The 16,086-nt window shown below is 45.1% G+C and overlaps 1 protein-coding gene across 3 annotated transcripts in view; it reads left to right on the plus strand.

Annotated features, from left to right (window-relative positions):
- The window catches only part of IPCEF1 (interaction protein for cytohesin exchange factors 1), a 359,460-nt gene that overhangs the window by 94,517 nt on the left and 248,857 nt on the right, over positions 1-16,086 (plus strand). For all 3 annotated transcript variants that reach the window (XM_077289086.1, XM_077289085.1, XM_077289084.1), the window contains 2 exons: positions 13,021-13,057; positions 13,529-13,698. In XM_077289086.1, the coding sequence (XP_077145201.1) occupies positions 13,543-13,698 (156 nt within the window). In that variant the 5' untranslated portion in view covers positions 13,021-13,057; positions 13,529-13,542. The remainder of the gene's footprint in view (positions 1-13,020; positions 13,058-13,528; positions 13,699-16,086) is intronic.

Raw genomic sequence — 16,086 nt, forward strand, 5'->3', positions numbered from 1 at the left:
TGTAGGATGTTTGGGGGAGGTGGAGGAGACATTAAAGGCATAGAGGTTTAGCCCAATCAAATGGAATAGCAGGAATTATTATTATTTTTTTTAAGACGTTCGGAGTTACAAAGATATTGACTATGTTAAGATTTTTTATATTTTGTCAGATATTTATGTTTCACTACTTCCATGCTCTTCACCTTCTTTTTTACTTCTCCCACACTTTCTTCTTCATCATCCTCAGCAGCAGCATCTTTTCCATCAACTTCTCCTTCACCTTATTCATCTTCTTCTTCTTCACCTTCTTCCTATTATTCTTTTACATTCTTCATATTCTTTTTATTCAACTATTATTCTTCTTCATATTCTACTTCTTCATCTTCTTCATATTCTTCTTCTTCATCATCATATTCTTATTTGTGACAGGCATTCCTGTAGTTGTTATCTATCAAAGTTTCAAGATTACACCTTCCGTTCTGACTGTCACAAAAGATTTACAACAGGATTTGTCCATGTTCAGTTTGGCCTGCAGCAGCAGGTATTTTCCAGGGGCACCACGAGGAGGAAAGAACTCACCCCCATACACTACTTAGTCTTCTTCTGCTTATAATTTAGATAATATCTTTTGCTCTGATTTTTAGTCTTATGCTTAATGTTCTTCTGCTTTTTGTTCTGCAGCTTCTTGTTCTTCTGCTTCTTGGTCTTCAGGGTCGTCGTTTCCAGGGTCGTCGTCTCCAGGGTCGTCGTCTTCTTCAGTGTGGTCTTCAGGGTGGTCGTCTCCGGGGTCGTCATCTTCTTTGGGGTGGTCTTCAGGGTGGTCGTCAGGGAGATCCAGAGTGATTAGCAAAAACCAGTTCCAAAAGCTTGAACTTGGAAATGTAGCAGAAGGTACAAAGAGGCTGAGGAACTGCTGAGAACCAGCTGACGGTACTGGAACTCGGTTACTAAGCAGGAGGTACCCATGCCAGAAAGCACTACCAAAGGCCACCAGATGTTGGTGGAACTCGGATACCCAGAAGGAGGCACCTAAGCCAAAGGCTCTGCCTGGAACTAGCTGACGGTACTGGAACCAGGATGGGGAGCAGAAGGTACAAGAGCCAATGGAACTACCGAGGACCAGCTGACGGTACTGGAAACCGGTTACTAAGCAGGAGGTACCTGTGCCAGAAAGCACTACCAAGGACCACCAGACGTTGGTGGAACTCGGATACCCAGAAGGAGGTACCTAAGCCAAAGGCTTTGCCTGGAACCAGCTGACGGTACTGGAACCAGGAGGACCTATTCAAGATTGTCTTCCAAAGAACCAGCTAATGGTGCTGGAACTCAGATAGGCAGCAGAAGGTCCACTTGAAAAAAAATTGCTTGGCCACGAGCCAGCCGGAGTTACTGAAAACCCACAGTCCTACAGGTGGAGCTTGTCCTATTGGCACTACAGAACCAGCCTTGATTGCCAGTTCCCGCAGGCCACATAGGAAGCACCTAAACTGCAGGCACCATAGAGTTGGCTAACCCGACCGCAACCCAACAGGATAACGTATTGGAGGCAAAGTGACCTTGACACTACCCGGAAACAGCTGGTGTGCTGAAACCAGGCTGGGCAGGAGTGAGTACCCCTGCCAAAGACACTTCTGAGCAGCAACTGGCGGTATTGGAGCCCAGGGATTACAGGAGAAACAGAGTGTAGGCTGAGGCCTAATTGGAGCCAGTTGAAAGGGGACCTTTAACACCCCCCAGGCGTTTGTAACTAAAAGAGCCACCTTGTGCAGCACTAATGCTGCACAAGGAAAAGGAACTTATGCTCCTTTGAAACGCTGAAGTTAACAATTATAAAATGTGCCCCCTCATACCGTGAAACCGTCCCTGAGGCGGGACTTTCCTTCCTAATCAGACGTGGCACAGCTGTCATTCATACCCCCTTGGCACCCTGCGCCGCCTCCTAAACGTCGTTTGAATCTGTCCTGGAACCTGCGCTATCCCTTGGCCATGTGCAGTTAGCGCTGCCCGTCTTCTGACATCATTTGATGTCAGGCTTACTGTGCCTGTGCGGACGCACTGCCCGAGATCCCGCCCCGCAGTGTCTTCTGATTTATTCACACTGCGGGGCTGGGATTCATGGGCATGCGCTGTGCATATCTTCGCCTCTCACTCATCTCCTTCTGCCTTCTTCAGACTGTGCGGCGTCAGCTGATCCCTAAGCACATGCGACGGTCTGTTAGTACACCACCTGTGGCACTAAAGACGCATTCAGATAATACACTAGCAGCAGGGCAAGCCAACACCTCCAATGCATACTGGCTAAGCTCTGGCCATGTATCCAGCTTAGAAACCCAAAACTTGAAGGGGGAAGAGCCATCTGGGAGTACACTGAGAGGGCAAGACATGTAGTCTGTCACCATCTGACGGAAGCGTTGCCTCCTGCTGACCGGAGCCGTCTGTGATGGTGTAGACATGTGTGGCGGGCACACAAAACTTTGCCACAGTTGGGCCATACTGGTCTTGCCTTGTGCTGAGGCACTGCTTCTGCTCCCTGTTTGTGCAGAGCTTCCTCCACTGCCTCGATGCACTGAGCTGCTTTGTAAAGCACTAGCAGCACTGCTCTTGGTTGTACTGGAGAAGATGATGGAACGCACCAGTGTGTCTTGGTACTCCCGCATTTTACGCTCCTGATTCAACGGTGTTATGAGGCTTTGTAAGTTGTCCCGGTAGCGAGGATCTAGGAGGGTGTACACCCAATGATCAGCCGTGTTGAGAATGTGGGCGATGTGGCGGTCGTTTCTCAGGCACTGCAGCATGAAATCAACCATGTGCTGCAGACTGCCAACTGGCCAAGAAATGCTATCCCCTGCTTGAGGCATGATCTCTGCCTGCTCTGCATAACCCCACCCTTGCTCTACATACTGACTACTGGAGCATTGTGTAACTCCCCCCTCTGGACAGATGTCTTCCTCCTCCATTGACTCCTCCTCATCCTCCTCACAAAGTGTCCCCTGCCTAGGCCTTTGTGAGGAACCACGTTGCGCAGACTGTCCAGAAGCAGATGGCATTTGTGACTCCTCATCCTCCACCTCTTCTACAACCTCATCCCTTAGCGCTTGCAGGGATTTTGAAGCAGGCAGATAATGGGGATAGTCATGCTGACTAGTGCATCATCTGCACTCGCCATCCTTGTGGAATCATCGAAGGCACGCAAAACCTGGCAGATGTCCTTCATAGTGGCCCACTCAGTGGTTGTGAAGTCTGAATGGCGCGCAGTGCGACTTCTTTGCGCCTTATGCAGCTGGTACTCCATTACTGCTGCCTGCTGCTCACACAACCGCTCCAACATATGTAACGTTGAATTCCACCTGGTGGGTAGGTCACATATGATGCGATGTTCTGAAAGGCGGAGTTGGCACTGCAGAGCTGCAATGCGCGATCTTCCCATGCTGGAACGCTGCAAATGAGCACACTCTAGGCGGACCTTGTGCAGCAATGCATCAAGATCCGGATAGTCCCTCAAAAAACTCTGCACGACCAAGTTGAGCACATGTGCCAGACATGGGATGTGAGTGAGGTTGCCTAGGGCAAGAGCTGCCACAAGATTTTGGCCATTGTCACACACTACCATGCCTGGCTGGAGATTCGCTGGCACAAACCACACGTCGCTCTCCTGCTTGATGGCATTCCAGAGCTCCTGTGCTGTGTGGCTTCGATTCCCCAAAGAAATTAAATTTCAATACGGCCTGTTGACGTTTGGCCACGGCTGTGCTCATTTCGGTGGGAACAGGTAAGCGTTCACGGGTCTATGTGGAGGTGGACTGTGACGGCTCCTGCAGGGCTGATTCAGAGGAACTCGAGTATGAAAGCAAAGCAAGACACAGAGTGCAGAGCCCAGAGAAAAGTAACAGAATGTAGAGCAAGGAGCAAAGCAAGGTCGCAGAGAGCAGAGCCAAAAGCAGAGCAAAGCTAGACACAGAGTACGCACAGCAGGGAAAGGAAACCAAGGCAGGGATATAAACGGACACAGGAACAGGACTAGGCTAAGACAAAGTCAGGAACAGGACAAGGCACAGAGACATGGACGCAAGCCAGGGTACGACGCCCCTCTGGGTGGCTACACAAGGACACAGGCCAGGGTGCTAAGCCCCACTGGGTGGCGACACAGGACACAGACCAGGGTACAATGCCCCCCTGGGTGGCAGACACGAGAGTAACAGAGACAGGGCCTGGTACCTCAGCAGCAAAGAACCGACCAAGGGAGCAAGCCGCACAGGCCCCCAACAACGGGCGGGGAATTCTTAAATACAGGAAGCCTCATGACAATTGACCGGGGACACCCTAGCAAGGGGCACACAGTCTGAATAAGACACAGGAGTTGCCAGCGCCGCCCCCTATGCACACAGACAGAGCATGCACAGAGCAAGCAGCAGACATGAGGCACACAGCATGGAGCCGGCAGCAGAGAGAAGTCACAACAAGGCCCAGAGAAGCAATTGAGTTTGAGTGTAATGCAGGTGGGAGATGGGAGGCCATGCAGTGATGCCAGCAGGGTTGTTACACCCCATTGCTGCTGGGTTTTTCTTTGCAAAGAAGAAAGATGGGATTTATGACCCTCCCTAGATTTCATGAACTCAATCAGATCACGGTCCATGATCCGTATCTGCTCCCTCTCATCACGGGCCTCTAATCAGATTGTAGGAGCAAAATGGTTTTTTAAACTGGATCTCAGGGGGTGTATAATCTCATTCGTAATAAAGAGGGGGATGAGTGGAAAACAGCATTTTATACGCCTGAGGGACACTATGAGAACCTTGTGATGCAGGTTGAGTTGATGAATGCTTCCGCCATCTTTCAGAACTTCGTAAATTACATCTTTAGTCACTAGGTAGGTAGATTTGTGGTAATCTATCTTGATAACATACTAATTTATTCACCTGAACTTGAGTCACATCAGGCACATGTCAGGCAGGTCTTACAGATACTAGGAGACAATTTATTTGTCAAACCAGAGAAATTAATACTCTCGGTGGAGGAGATCCCTTTTCTAGGATATGTTTTATCGTCCACTGCTTTTCGCATGGATCTGACGAAAATCCGGGTTGTACTGGATTGATATAGTCCTGAGTTTTTTAAAGGGTTACAAAGGTAATTGGGTTTCACCAACTACTACCCTAAGTGCATCAAAAACTTTTCGATAGTGGCCAAACTTCTGACAGATATGATCAAGGAAGGGACAGACTTTTCCAAGTGGTCTAGTCCGGCCAGGGAAGCATTCAATACCTTGAAGGAGTGTTTTGCATTTGCTCTGATTTTCATGCAGCCTGGCGTCACTCAGCCTTTTATTATAGAAGTTGACATGTCTGAAGTGGCAGCTTTAATGTAGCAGGATGCATTTCCTGGTAACTGGCATCCACATGCATACTTTTCTAAAAAAAAAAAAAAACCTGTCAACTGAGGAAAGTATGACATTGGCCACAGGGAACTCTTGGCTTTTAAGTGGGACCTTGAAGAGTGGCATCATTTTCTGGATTGGGCAGTTCATTCGATTAGGGTAATCACGGTTCACAAAAATCTTGTATATCTAGAGTCTGCGAAAAGACAGGCAAGATGGGCATTGCTCTTCACCAGTTTAACTTTTTTGTTACATATAGGCCAGGGAACAAGAATATTAAGGCAGAGATGCCTTATCTCGTTGTTTTCCTGGGGGTGGAGAATGACCTTCCCTTCCAGGTGAGAGGCTAATCCCCCCACCTTTCATTGAAACATCCCAATTAAACCACCTGGTGCTTCTCATGCTGCGCTCTTCCATGTTTATTGTCTTACAAGATTAGTGTGAGGTCCGTGGACAAAAAATATCCAAGACCATCTTCATGTGCATAAGATATCCGCTCGCTGAGTTCCCCAGCTAGTCACACCTTTCCAGAAGCAGGAACGAGTCGAATGCTCTCAGGCTCTATTGACGATGTGCCATGGAAACCAGGAGGACTTTTTCAACAGACTGATCACACAGGATGAAAGCTGGGTCCAACACTATGATCCTGAGACTAAAGTCTAGTCGATGCAATGGAAGCATCATGATTCATCACCTCCAATGAAGGCACATGACCAACCCTAGGTAGGCAAGGTCATGCTAACAGTATTTTGAGACCAGCACGCAGTAGTATTAATGGATTTCCTAGCAAAAGGGTACCATGATCACTGAGACATACTATGCTTCACTGCTGTGGAAATTGAGGGAGGCCATCAAAACCAAGAGATGTGGCATGCTCACCAAAAGTTTCCGCCTTCTGCAAGACAATGCACCAGTTCACAACTCACATGTTGACCAAATGGAAGCATGCTCCTATTGCTTTGAAATTCTACCACATCACCCTTATTCTCCCAACCTCACACTATCGGACTTCCACCTCTTTCCAACAATGAAGTTATTTTTGAAGGGCAAGCATTTTCCACATGATGAGATTCTGATTTCCGAAGTCACAGCGTGGCTTTTGGGGCAACATGTCGACTTCTACAAGTGAGGTGTTTACAGTTGCTTAAAGGGAACCTGTCACCCCCCCAGGCGTTTTTAACTAAAAGAGCCACCTTGTGGAGCAGTAATGCTGCATTCTGACAAGGTGTCTCTTTTAGTTCTGGTTGCTGTAACTGCTGAAATAATCAGTTTTGTAATTTGTCCTAAATACCTTTTCTTCAGTCAAGGAGGCAGGCCTTTCCCCCCTGCTGCAGACGCCACACAGCCATCACTCAAATCCTCTTGGCGCCGGGCGCCACCTCCTCGTCGCTGTTTTGAAATGAGCCGGCGCCTGCGCTCTTTTCTCCTGCCTTGGGCAGGCGCAGTGAGCGCTGCCTGTCCTCTGTGCTCATATGCAGTCTAGCTGACTGCGCCTGTGTGGCCACCCTGCCTGTGAATCCCAGCCCCGCAGTACGAATAAATCAGAAGACACTGCGGGGCGTGGATTCACAGGCAGGGCGGCCGCACAGGCGCAGTCAGCTAGACTGCATATGAGGACAGACAGGCAGCGCTCACTGCGCCTGCCCAAGGCAGGAGAAAAGAGCGCAGGCGCCGGCTCATTTCAAAACAGCAGTGAGGAGGGGGCCAAGAAGATTTGAGTGACGGCTGTGTGGCGTCTGCAGCAGGGGGGAAAGGCCTGCCTCCCTTTAAAGAGATGGGAGAAGTGTGTGTCCCTAGGTGGCACCTATGTAGAGAAGAACTAATAACTGTATGAAGTTTCATTGCTCTCAGTCCACAGGAAGTGGTTCAGGGGAACTCTTTCATGAATGCTCCTCGTACCTCTAGATGAATTTGAGGTAAATAATCATTGTCATGAGTATACTGGTAAGTTCCCATTTTTCGGGGTATACAGGTTTCTTCCTCAGTTCAGCTCATTTAATAGGCATTGTTCTTGTGGAATACAACAACGACTGACTACAACTGACTCTTTTTTGATTTGCGTTCTTGTGGAATACCTAAAGAGGAACTAATTGCATCATTAATTATGTCTGTGTGGCAAGGGGTTATTTATAATTTGAGGGAGATGGGGTCCAAATTTAAGAGTGTGGCTGATCGGAGACATTTGGTGGGTCCAGAATTGTGTGTTGGTAACTTGGTGTGGTTGTCCTCAAGGAACATTTAGTTGAAGGTTCCCTCTTGGAAACGTGGTCTCAGGTTCATCGGTTCTTATAAGATTATAGTCATCATCAATCCCGTACCATTCTGGCTTGCTTTGCCACCCACTTTTAGAATTCATAATGTGTTTCATCGATCTCTACTCAAAAAACACGTGTTGTCATCTGTACCTTCACCGCTACCACCATCTCCAGTCATGGAGCAAAAATAATTGATTCTCAGTTAGTTGGTCGCTTCAGTATCTGGTACATAGGAAGGGATACTAGCTTTACAAGTCTTGGGGTACTGTCACACAGTGGCACTTTTGTCGCTACGACGGTACGATTCGTGACGTTCCAGCGATATCCATACGATATCGCTGTGTCTGACACGCAGCAGCGATCAGGGACCCTGCTGAGAATCGTACGTCGTAGCAGATCGTTTGGAACTTTCTTTTGTCGCTGGATCTCCCGCTGTCATCGCTGGATCGTTGTGTGTGACAGCGATCCAGCGATGCGTTCGCTTGTAACCAGGGTAAACATCGGGTTCTAAGCGCAGGGCCGCGCTTAGTAACCCGATGTTTACCGTGGTTACCAGCGTAAAAGTAAAAAAAACCAAACAGTACATACTTACATTCCGGTGTCTGTCCCCCGGCGTTCTGCTTCTCTGCACTGTGAGCGCCTGCCGGCCGGAAAGCGAGCACAGCGGTGACGTCACCGCTGTGCTTTCCGGCTGGCGCAGACACAGTGGAGAGAAGCAGAACGCCGGGGGACAGACACCGGAATGTAAGTATGTACGGTTTTTTTTTTTTTACTTTTACGCTGGTAACCACGGTAAACATCGGGTTACTAAGCGCGGCCCTGCGCTTAGTAACCCGATGTTTACCCTGGTTACCCGGGGCCTTCGGCATCATTGGTCGCTGGAGAGCTGACTGTGTGACAGCTCCCCAGCGACCACACAACCACTTACCAACGATCACGGCCAGGTCGTATCGCTGGTCGTGATCGTTGGTAAATCGTTTAGTGTGACAGTACCCTTGGAGTCCCACTGCTTCCAAATGGGGAAAACAAAATTTCTGAGGCAATCTTCTACATGTATTTCAGGATATATTGCAATCACTTAGGCTGGTTTCACACTTGCGTTTTGATCTGCAGCGTTTGTACAGAAAAAAACGCATGTGTTTTTTTCCCCTATGTTTAACATTAAAAACGCATGCTTTTTTTTGTATGCGTTTGGCCGCGTTTAACGACGCATGCGTTTTTTTGCTGCATGCATTCTGTCGCAGAAATGCAACATGTAGTAATTTCTAGAGGCGTTTTTTTGCCGCAAAAAAACATATTGTTGTCTATGTAAACGCATGCGTTTTAAAGCACATGCGTTTGCTTGCGTTAAAAACGCATACGTTTTTATAGAAAAAAACAAGAATACACCCTGATAAGCCACCCCCCACCATCAAGGTGATAAAGGGATCCTACCCCTAACCCTAACCCTACCCCTAACAATATGACAGTGAATACTCTACAAGTTAATATTTTTAGTACTCTATAGCAATACCGTATATCTTGGGGTGTCCACATTGAACAAAGCTTTTTATTTGAAGAATGTCCTGGTCACCAGGTCAACATAATAGCCAATCCCTATGGATCACTAGGATCCCTAGGGTTAGGGGTAGGGTTAGGGTTTGGATCCCTAGGGTTAGGGTTAGGGTTAGGGTTTGGATCCCTTTATCACCTTGATGGTGGGGGGTGGCTTATCAATGACCTGGTGACCAGGACATTCTTCTAATAAAAAGCTACCCCTAACCCTAACCCTAACCCTAGGGATCCTAACCCTACCCCTAACACTAACCCTAACCCTAACCCTAACCCTAACCCTAACCCTAACCCTAACCCTAGCTATTTCTATTTATAGTGGGTTTTCTAGTTGATTTTGATGATTGGCAGCTGTCACACACTTCTCAGCATGTGTTTCAAAAATGCAAACGCATGAAAAAACGCATGTAAATGCGTCAAAACGCCGTATTTTTTTTACCGCATGCAAAAACGCATGCGTCTAAAAAACGCAGCGTTTGTACGCGTTTACATGCGTTTTTTCACCACCTGCGTTTTTTTTAAAAAAACGCTGCATTTAGAAACGCAAATGTGAAACCAGCCTTATTTCAATTTTTGATAAGCCTTGCAATTAGTGAATAGGTATAACCAGTCTAGGAGTCCCACTCCTTAGAAATGAGCACAAAATTAAGAAATCTCATGTACACGATCTCTTATTGCTTTTTTATTTTCGTTACTGAAATGGAGAACTGCTGATTTTTTTTTTAAAAAAAGGAGCATGTCAATTCTGTCATCATTTTTGCAGCTTTTTTTTACCATTGAAAGCAATGAGAAAGTGGAAAAATGCAGCAAAATGCTATGTGTTAACATAGGCAGAGGGGTAGAGAATGCATTTTTTTAACCCCTTCATGACCGTGGGATTTTTTGTTTTTCCATGTTTGTTTTTCACTCCCCTCCTTCCCAGAGACATAACTTTTTTATTTTTCCGTCAATTTGGCCATGTGAGGGCTTATTTTTTGCGGGACAAGTTGTACTTTTGAACGACATCATTGGTTTTACCATGTCGTGTACCAGAAAATGGGAAAAAAATTCCAAGTGCGGTGAAATTGCAAAAAAAAGTGCAATCCCACACTTGTTTTTTGCTTGGTGTTTTTGCTAGGTTCACTAAATGCTAAAACTAACCTGTCATTATGATTGTCCAGGTCATTACGAGTTCATAGACACCTAACATGACTAGGTTATTTTTTACCTAAGTGGTGAAAAAAAATTCCAAACTTTGCTAAAGAAAAAAAAAAAATTGCGTCATTTTCCGATACTCGTAGCGTCTCCATTTTTCATGAACTGGGGTCGGTTGAGGGCTTATTTTTTGCGTGCCGAGCTGGCGTTTTTAATTATTTAAATTCGGTGCAGATACGTTCTTTTAATCGCCCGTTATTGCATTTTAATGCAATGTCGCGGCGACCAAAAAAACTTAATTCTGGCGTTTCGATTTTTTACTCGTTACGCCGTTTAGCAATCAGGTTAATGCTTTTCTTTTATTGATAGATCGGGCGATTCTGAACGTGGCGATACCAAATATGTGTAGATTTGATTTTTTTTATTGATTTATTTTGATTGGGGCGAAAGGGGGGTGATTTAAACTTTTATATTTTTTTTATTTTTTTCACATTTTTTTAACTTTTTTTTAAACTTTTGCCATGCTTCAATAGCCTCCATGGGAGGCTAGAAGCAGGCACAGCACGATCGCCTCTGCTACATAGCAGCGATCATAAGATCGCTGCTATGTAGCAGAAATGCAGGTGTGCTGTGAGCGCCGACCACAGGGTGGCGCTCACAGCTACCGGTGATCAGTAACCATAGAGGTCTCAAGGACCTCTAAGGTTACTGTCCTGACACATCGCCGACCCCCGATCATGTGACGGGGGTCGGCGATGACGTCATTTCCGGCCGCCCGGCCGGATGCGGTAGTTAAATGCCGCTGTCTGCGTTTGACAGCGGCATTTAACTAGTTAATAGCGGCGGGCGAATCGCGATTTCACCCGCCACTATTGCGGGCACATGTCAGCTGTTCAAAACAGCTGACATGTCCCGGCTTTGATGCGGGCTCACCGCGGAGCCCTGCATCAAAGCAGGGGAGCTGACATCGGACGAACTATACCGTCCGATGTCAGTAAGGGGTTAATTTCTCTCTTTATTTTTTATGAACAAAAAAAATATTTAATAACTGTTTCCCCTGTAAAATCCATTTTATCTTCGGTTTGGTATGTTTTATTGTCAGCCCATAAAAGTGACGCAATACTCTAAAAACATTGTTCCAGCAGCGACCTGGGAGTCAGAGATGCGTCCAGGCATCTTCCTCTTGCTTTTTCTTTTCAGTGCGGTTTCTATCCATTTGTGCGGTTTCCTGAAAGGGTTTGTGCATATGTTGCAGATTTTGCTGCGCATCCGCAGCCGATTGGCCACTGCGGTTTTGCAGCAGTTTTCCCTGAGTTTACAGTACTATGTAAACCTATGGAAAACAAAATCCGCAGTGCACATGCTGCAGAAAAAAAACACGTGGAAATGTAGCGCTGTTTATTCCGCAGCATGTCAATTCTTTGTGCGGATTCTGCAGCGGTTTACACCTGCTCCATAATAGGAAGCCGCAGGTGGAATCCACACAAAATCCACAAAAAAAAAAAAAATTGCGGTAATTCCGCAGTGCGGTTTACCTGCGGATTTACCAAAATCAGTCCGGAAAAATCCGCAGAGTAAGCCGCAGCGTGTGCACGTACCCAAAGACATCCCGGGTGGGTCTGCTATAAAAATGATCAAGTTTCTCATTGACTTCCAATATGCTCATTACTTGAGTCGAGCACCACAATCTGCTCATTAAGGCTGCCGTCACACTAGCAGTATTTGGTCAGTATTTTACATCAGTATTTGTAAGCCAAAACCAGGAGTGGGTGATAAATACAGAAGTGGTGCATATGTTTCTATTATACTTTTCCTCTGATTGTTCCACTCCTGGTTTTGGCTTACAAATACTGATGTAAAATACTGACCAAATCCTGATAGTGTGACAGCAGCCTAACGAGTATCTGAGCATTTTAGCGCCCGCCTGTCACCACTATCTACACATCTCACCATGTTCTTATAGCTAGGGGATAGTTCAGGGAAAGAAAAGTCCCTCTATAGTGACTATCTGTTAAGAGTCTGGCGCCGTATATCACGGATGACAATCGCAATGCTTGCACTGACCAGTGGATCTCCTGACCTGAGCATGACGGCTTCACATGTTTTTATTCAGCTCTCACGCTCAGGTCAGGAGAGCCGTGTGTTATAAGGCTTTCTGACTATGCCCCAACAGGTGGTCATCCATGTGGTTCATTTTTATTTTTTTTTTGCTTTATGACTCTCTTTAAACTTCTGCAAAGGCTCTCCTACTAATAAGCAAGAAGTCATTTTCACTTCCCTAAAAGAAAAGTGTATACTGTCCAAAATTAACTTGACACTCCAAATTGTGTGTCAGGAACATAGCGGCTGCTAAGCTAAGCACCTAATTCATTTATCCCCGTCGTGTCATAAACGCAATTAACCTTTTCATTGTACGTGGGATTATATAATCTGGTTTACTGAATAAACTGGTCATGTTTTCCTATGTAGAAGTAAACATAAATTGTCTGTTTCACTGCAAATCAAGTTTTTATGAAAATGTCACTCACCACCCAAAATGCTTGATTCATGAAGAACCAGAACTGATCTGCAAGTAAAGCATTTCAGTGTAGCTTCCCCATTTGCCTGTGGAAGTGTGTACAACATAGACTGTCCTTCTCATAGACCCTCCTTTTCTTTTACTCCAGCCTCTTCCATCACAAGCACAATAAGAAATTTCCTTTCTAACTTGCTGTCCATTTCCTGCAGGTTTCCTTGCGGTTGAAGCAAAAGAGGAAATCTAGAGGTAAGGCTCAAGCTGTGATATTTTCTTATATGCATAGATTTGTAATTGTCCATTGCCACTTAGGTAGTGTGTGATTCAGCATTGGAGTTTAGCACAGATCTGTATAAAAAAGAAAACTAATTGCTGGTTTCATGTGTGTAGCCCTGTACTGTTAGCATTGCCCATGTATAGTGATTAGTGAGTGCATGATTTTTGTGTTGTGTTTGTACAACTAACTCCATAGAGATAATTAGTCACGACCTATTAACATAGAGCAACGTTCACATACATAAACAGCTTGTGGGTTACACAGTCATATCAACACTAACATTATATTTATACTTTTAGTACTAAGTAGTTTAATTACAAACAGGCTTGATTAGGTCATACCATTTTAATTACGAATATTGTTAATGTGCTCATATTTGACATGGATTTTTTGTACACCCTTGCATTCCTAAAATATTTTTTTTTTCTATGTTTGTTGAACAGTCAGTATATTCAAAATGAGTCGAAGAAGAATCTCATGCAAAGAGTTAGGAGATGCCGATTGTCAGGGATGGTTGTATAAAAAAAAAGAAAAATCATTTCTCGGCAACAAGTGGAAAAAGATTTGGGCAGTTTTAAAGGGGTCATGTTTGTACTGGTATACTGGACACATGGTAAGCGAACAATTATTATTCTATTTTTTATGTTTGAGGTTTATTAACAAATTAATATTAATTTAACCCCTTAATGACCACCAATACATCTTTTTACTGACCTGCGGTATAAGAGACTAGCATTTCCATACAGGTGACAATCCAGCAGCTGCCGGCTGTACACTATAGCTGACAACTTGCTGTATCAGCCACGATCAGTGTTGGCACCGTCCATATCTGTTTAACCCCTTAGATGCTGTGGTCAATAGTGACTACTTCATATAAATGGTTAACAGAGTCTGGGAGCTCCCTCTTTAACCCCATCGGCACCCTAAGATCATGATTGTGTGGTCCTGATGTTTGCCTTGGCAATTTACAGCCAAATAGCGACCCTAGTGTCTCCCGGCTATAGTGACCTGTTCAGAAAGTCAGCGACATTTAAATGGTAAAAATACATTTTTTTCATTCCGGTCATGCCACTTTGTATTCATTCATTAACATCACCCGAAGGGTTATTAAACTACCTCACAGCAGATTTCAATATGTCGGGGGTACTGTTTTTAAAATGGTATCACTTTTGGAGGTTTTCCCAATATCCACGACCCCAAAAGTTACTTAAAAAAAATAAGTTTTGTAAATTTCCTTGAGAAAATGAAAAATTACTGTTACATTTTTCAACCTCCTAAAAGGCTAACAAAATAAAACAACATTTTACAAATGGTGCTGATGTAAAGCCGACATGTGGGAAATGTTGTTCATTAATGGTTTTCTATGATATCACCATCTGGATTAGGCCGGGGTCACACTTGCAAGTTCAGTGCGAGAAACTCGCGCAACAAGTCCCGGCACTGCCATCGGCATATATGCAGCCGCAAACTCCTGTCCCAAGTGGCAGTGCCGGCTATTGATGTGCGAGTTTCTCACATTGAACTCACAAGTGTGACTCCGGCCTTAAAGGGATAATCATTCAAAGTTTGAAAATTGTAATTTTTTTTTTTTACACTTTTGTCAAATTTCTGATATTTTTTTTATAAACACAAAACATATAGACAAAAATTTACCATTAACAAAGTACATGTCATGAAAAACAGTCTCAAAATCATTGGGATCTGTTGAAGCATTCCAGAGTTTTTACCCCATAAAGGGACACTCGTTGCATTTATTCAAAAGCGATTTTTATGATTGTTACTAACATTTAGAATACATGACCATGTCTAAAGTGTATAGAATATACAGTTGCGTGAAAGTGTTTGCCCCTTTCCTGATTTTCTATTCTTTTGCATGTTCGTCCACTTAATTGTTTCAAATCACCAAATTTAAATATCATGGGTTTACCACGACAGAGAGGAGTCAGACCACCGCAGTGTCTGATATCTTCTACTCCTGCACTGATTAGAAGCACTTCACCTTCATATTAAACAGTGTAAATTTCTTTTAGTAGTGCAGGGGTTAATCTACTCAGTTGAGATCTCCAAGAGCAGTAAGGCTCTCAGCTGCGCACTGTTAGCCACTTCCATCCCCCCATATAAAGAGGGTCCTTGCTGGCACTCATTGTCTGAGTAGCTAATGCTGCATGGCTGGAGGTTATTGTTGGTTATTATTGGAGAAGGTGTTTGGTGGATTTATCTGTAACTGTTGCTAGGTTTTGAGTGTGTGATAATTCCCTTTCTTATCCTACTTTGGTTTAACCCCATCCTCCACTCCCTGGTGCATTCCTCTGTTATATGTGTGAGTATGTTTGTATTTTTCATTACCCCTATTCGTACTACTACTCCCCTTCTTCCCTGGATCCTGCTGCATAACCCAAGTGCACTTCAGCTTGAGGTCACAAACAGATGGCCAAACATTCTTCTTTAGGACATTTTGGTACATATCGGGATTCATGTTTCCATTTACCATAGCAAGTCTTCCAGGTCATGAAGCAGCAAAACAGCTCCAGACCATCACACTAACACCATATTTTATGAGGTTCCTTTTATGAAATGCTGTGCATCGGGCCCCGTCTCATCTGCCCATCGAGTCCGGGCCCCAGCAGCAGGCTTCTGATGGTACACTGAACCTGCATTTGAGATGCAGGTTCAGTGTCCTCTATTGCCTTTGAGGGCCCACAGGCAATAGTTAAAGCTGCCAGTCAATCGGAGGCTGGCAGCTGATGGCAGTGCGCACTTCGCTGGCGTATGACGTCATTGTCATTTGCCGACGACTCCGCGCTGAAATGCCTGGAATGGACGTCGGCGCTGGACAGCGGCCAGGTAAGAAAGATGTTTTTTTTTATTTTTACTGAATGCAGGCAAGCCTGGGGCATGATGAGGGCAGGAATGAAAACAACACTGGGGGCAGGAATGAAAACAACACAGGGGGCAGGATGTGAGACACAGGGGGCAGGATGTGAGACACAGGGCAAAATGG

This window comes from Ranitomeya variabilis, chromosome 2 (genome assembly GCF_051348905.1).
Source record: "Ranitomeya variabilis isolate aRanVar5 chromosome 2, aRanVar5.hap1, whole genome shotgun sequence".
In the NCBI taxonomy this organism is placed as follows: Eukaryota; Metazoa; Chordata; class Amphibia; order Anura; family Dendrobatidae; genus Ranitomeya; species Ranitomeya variabilis.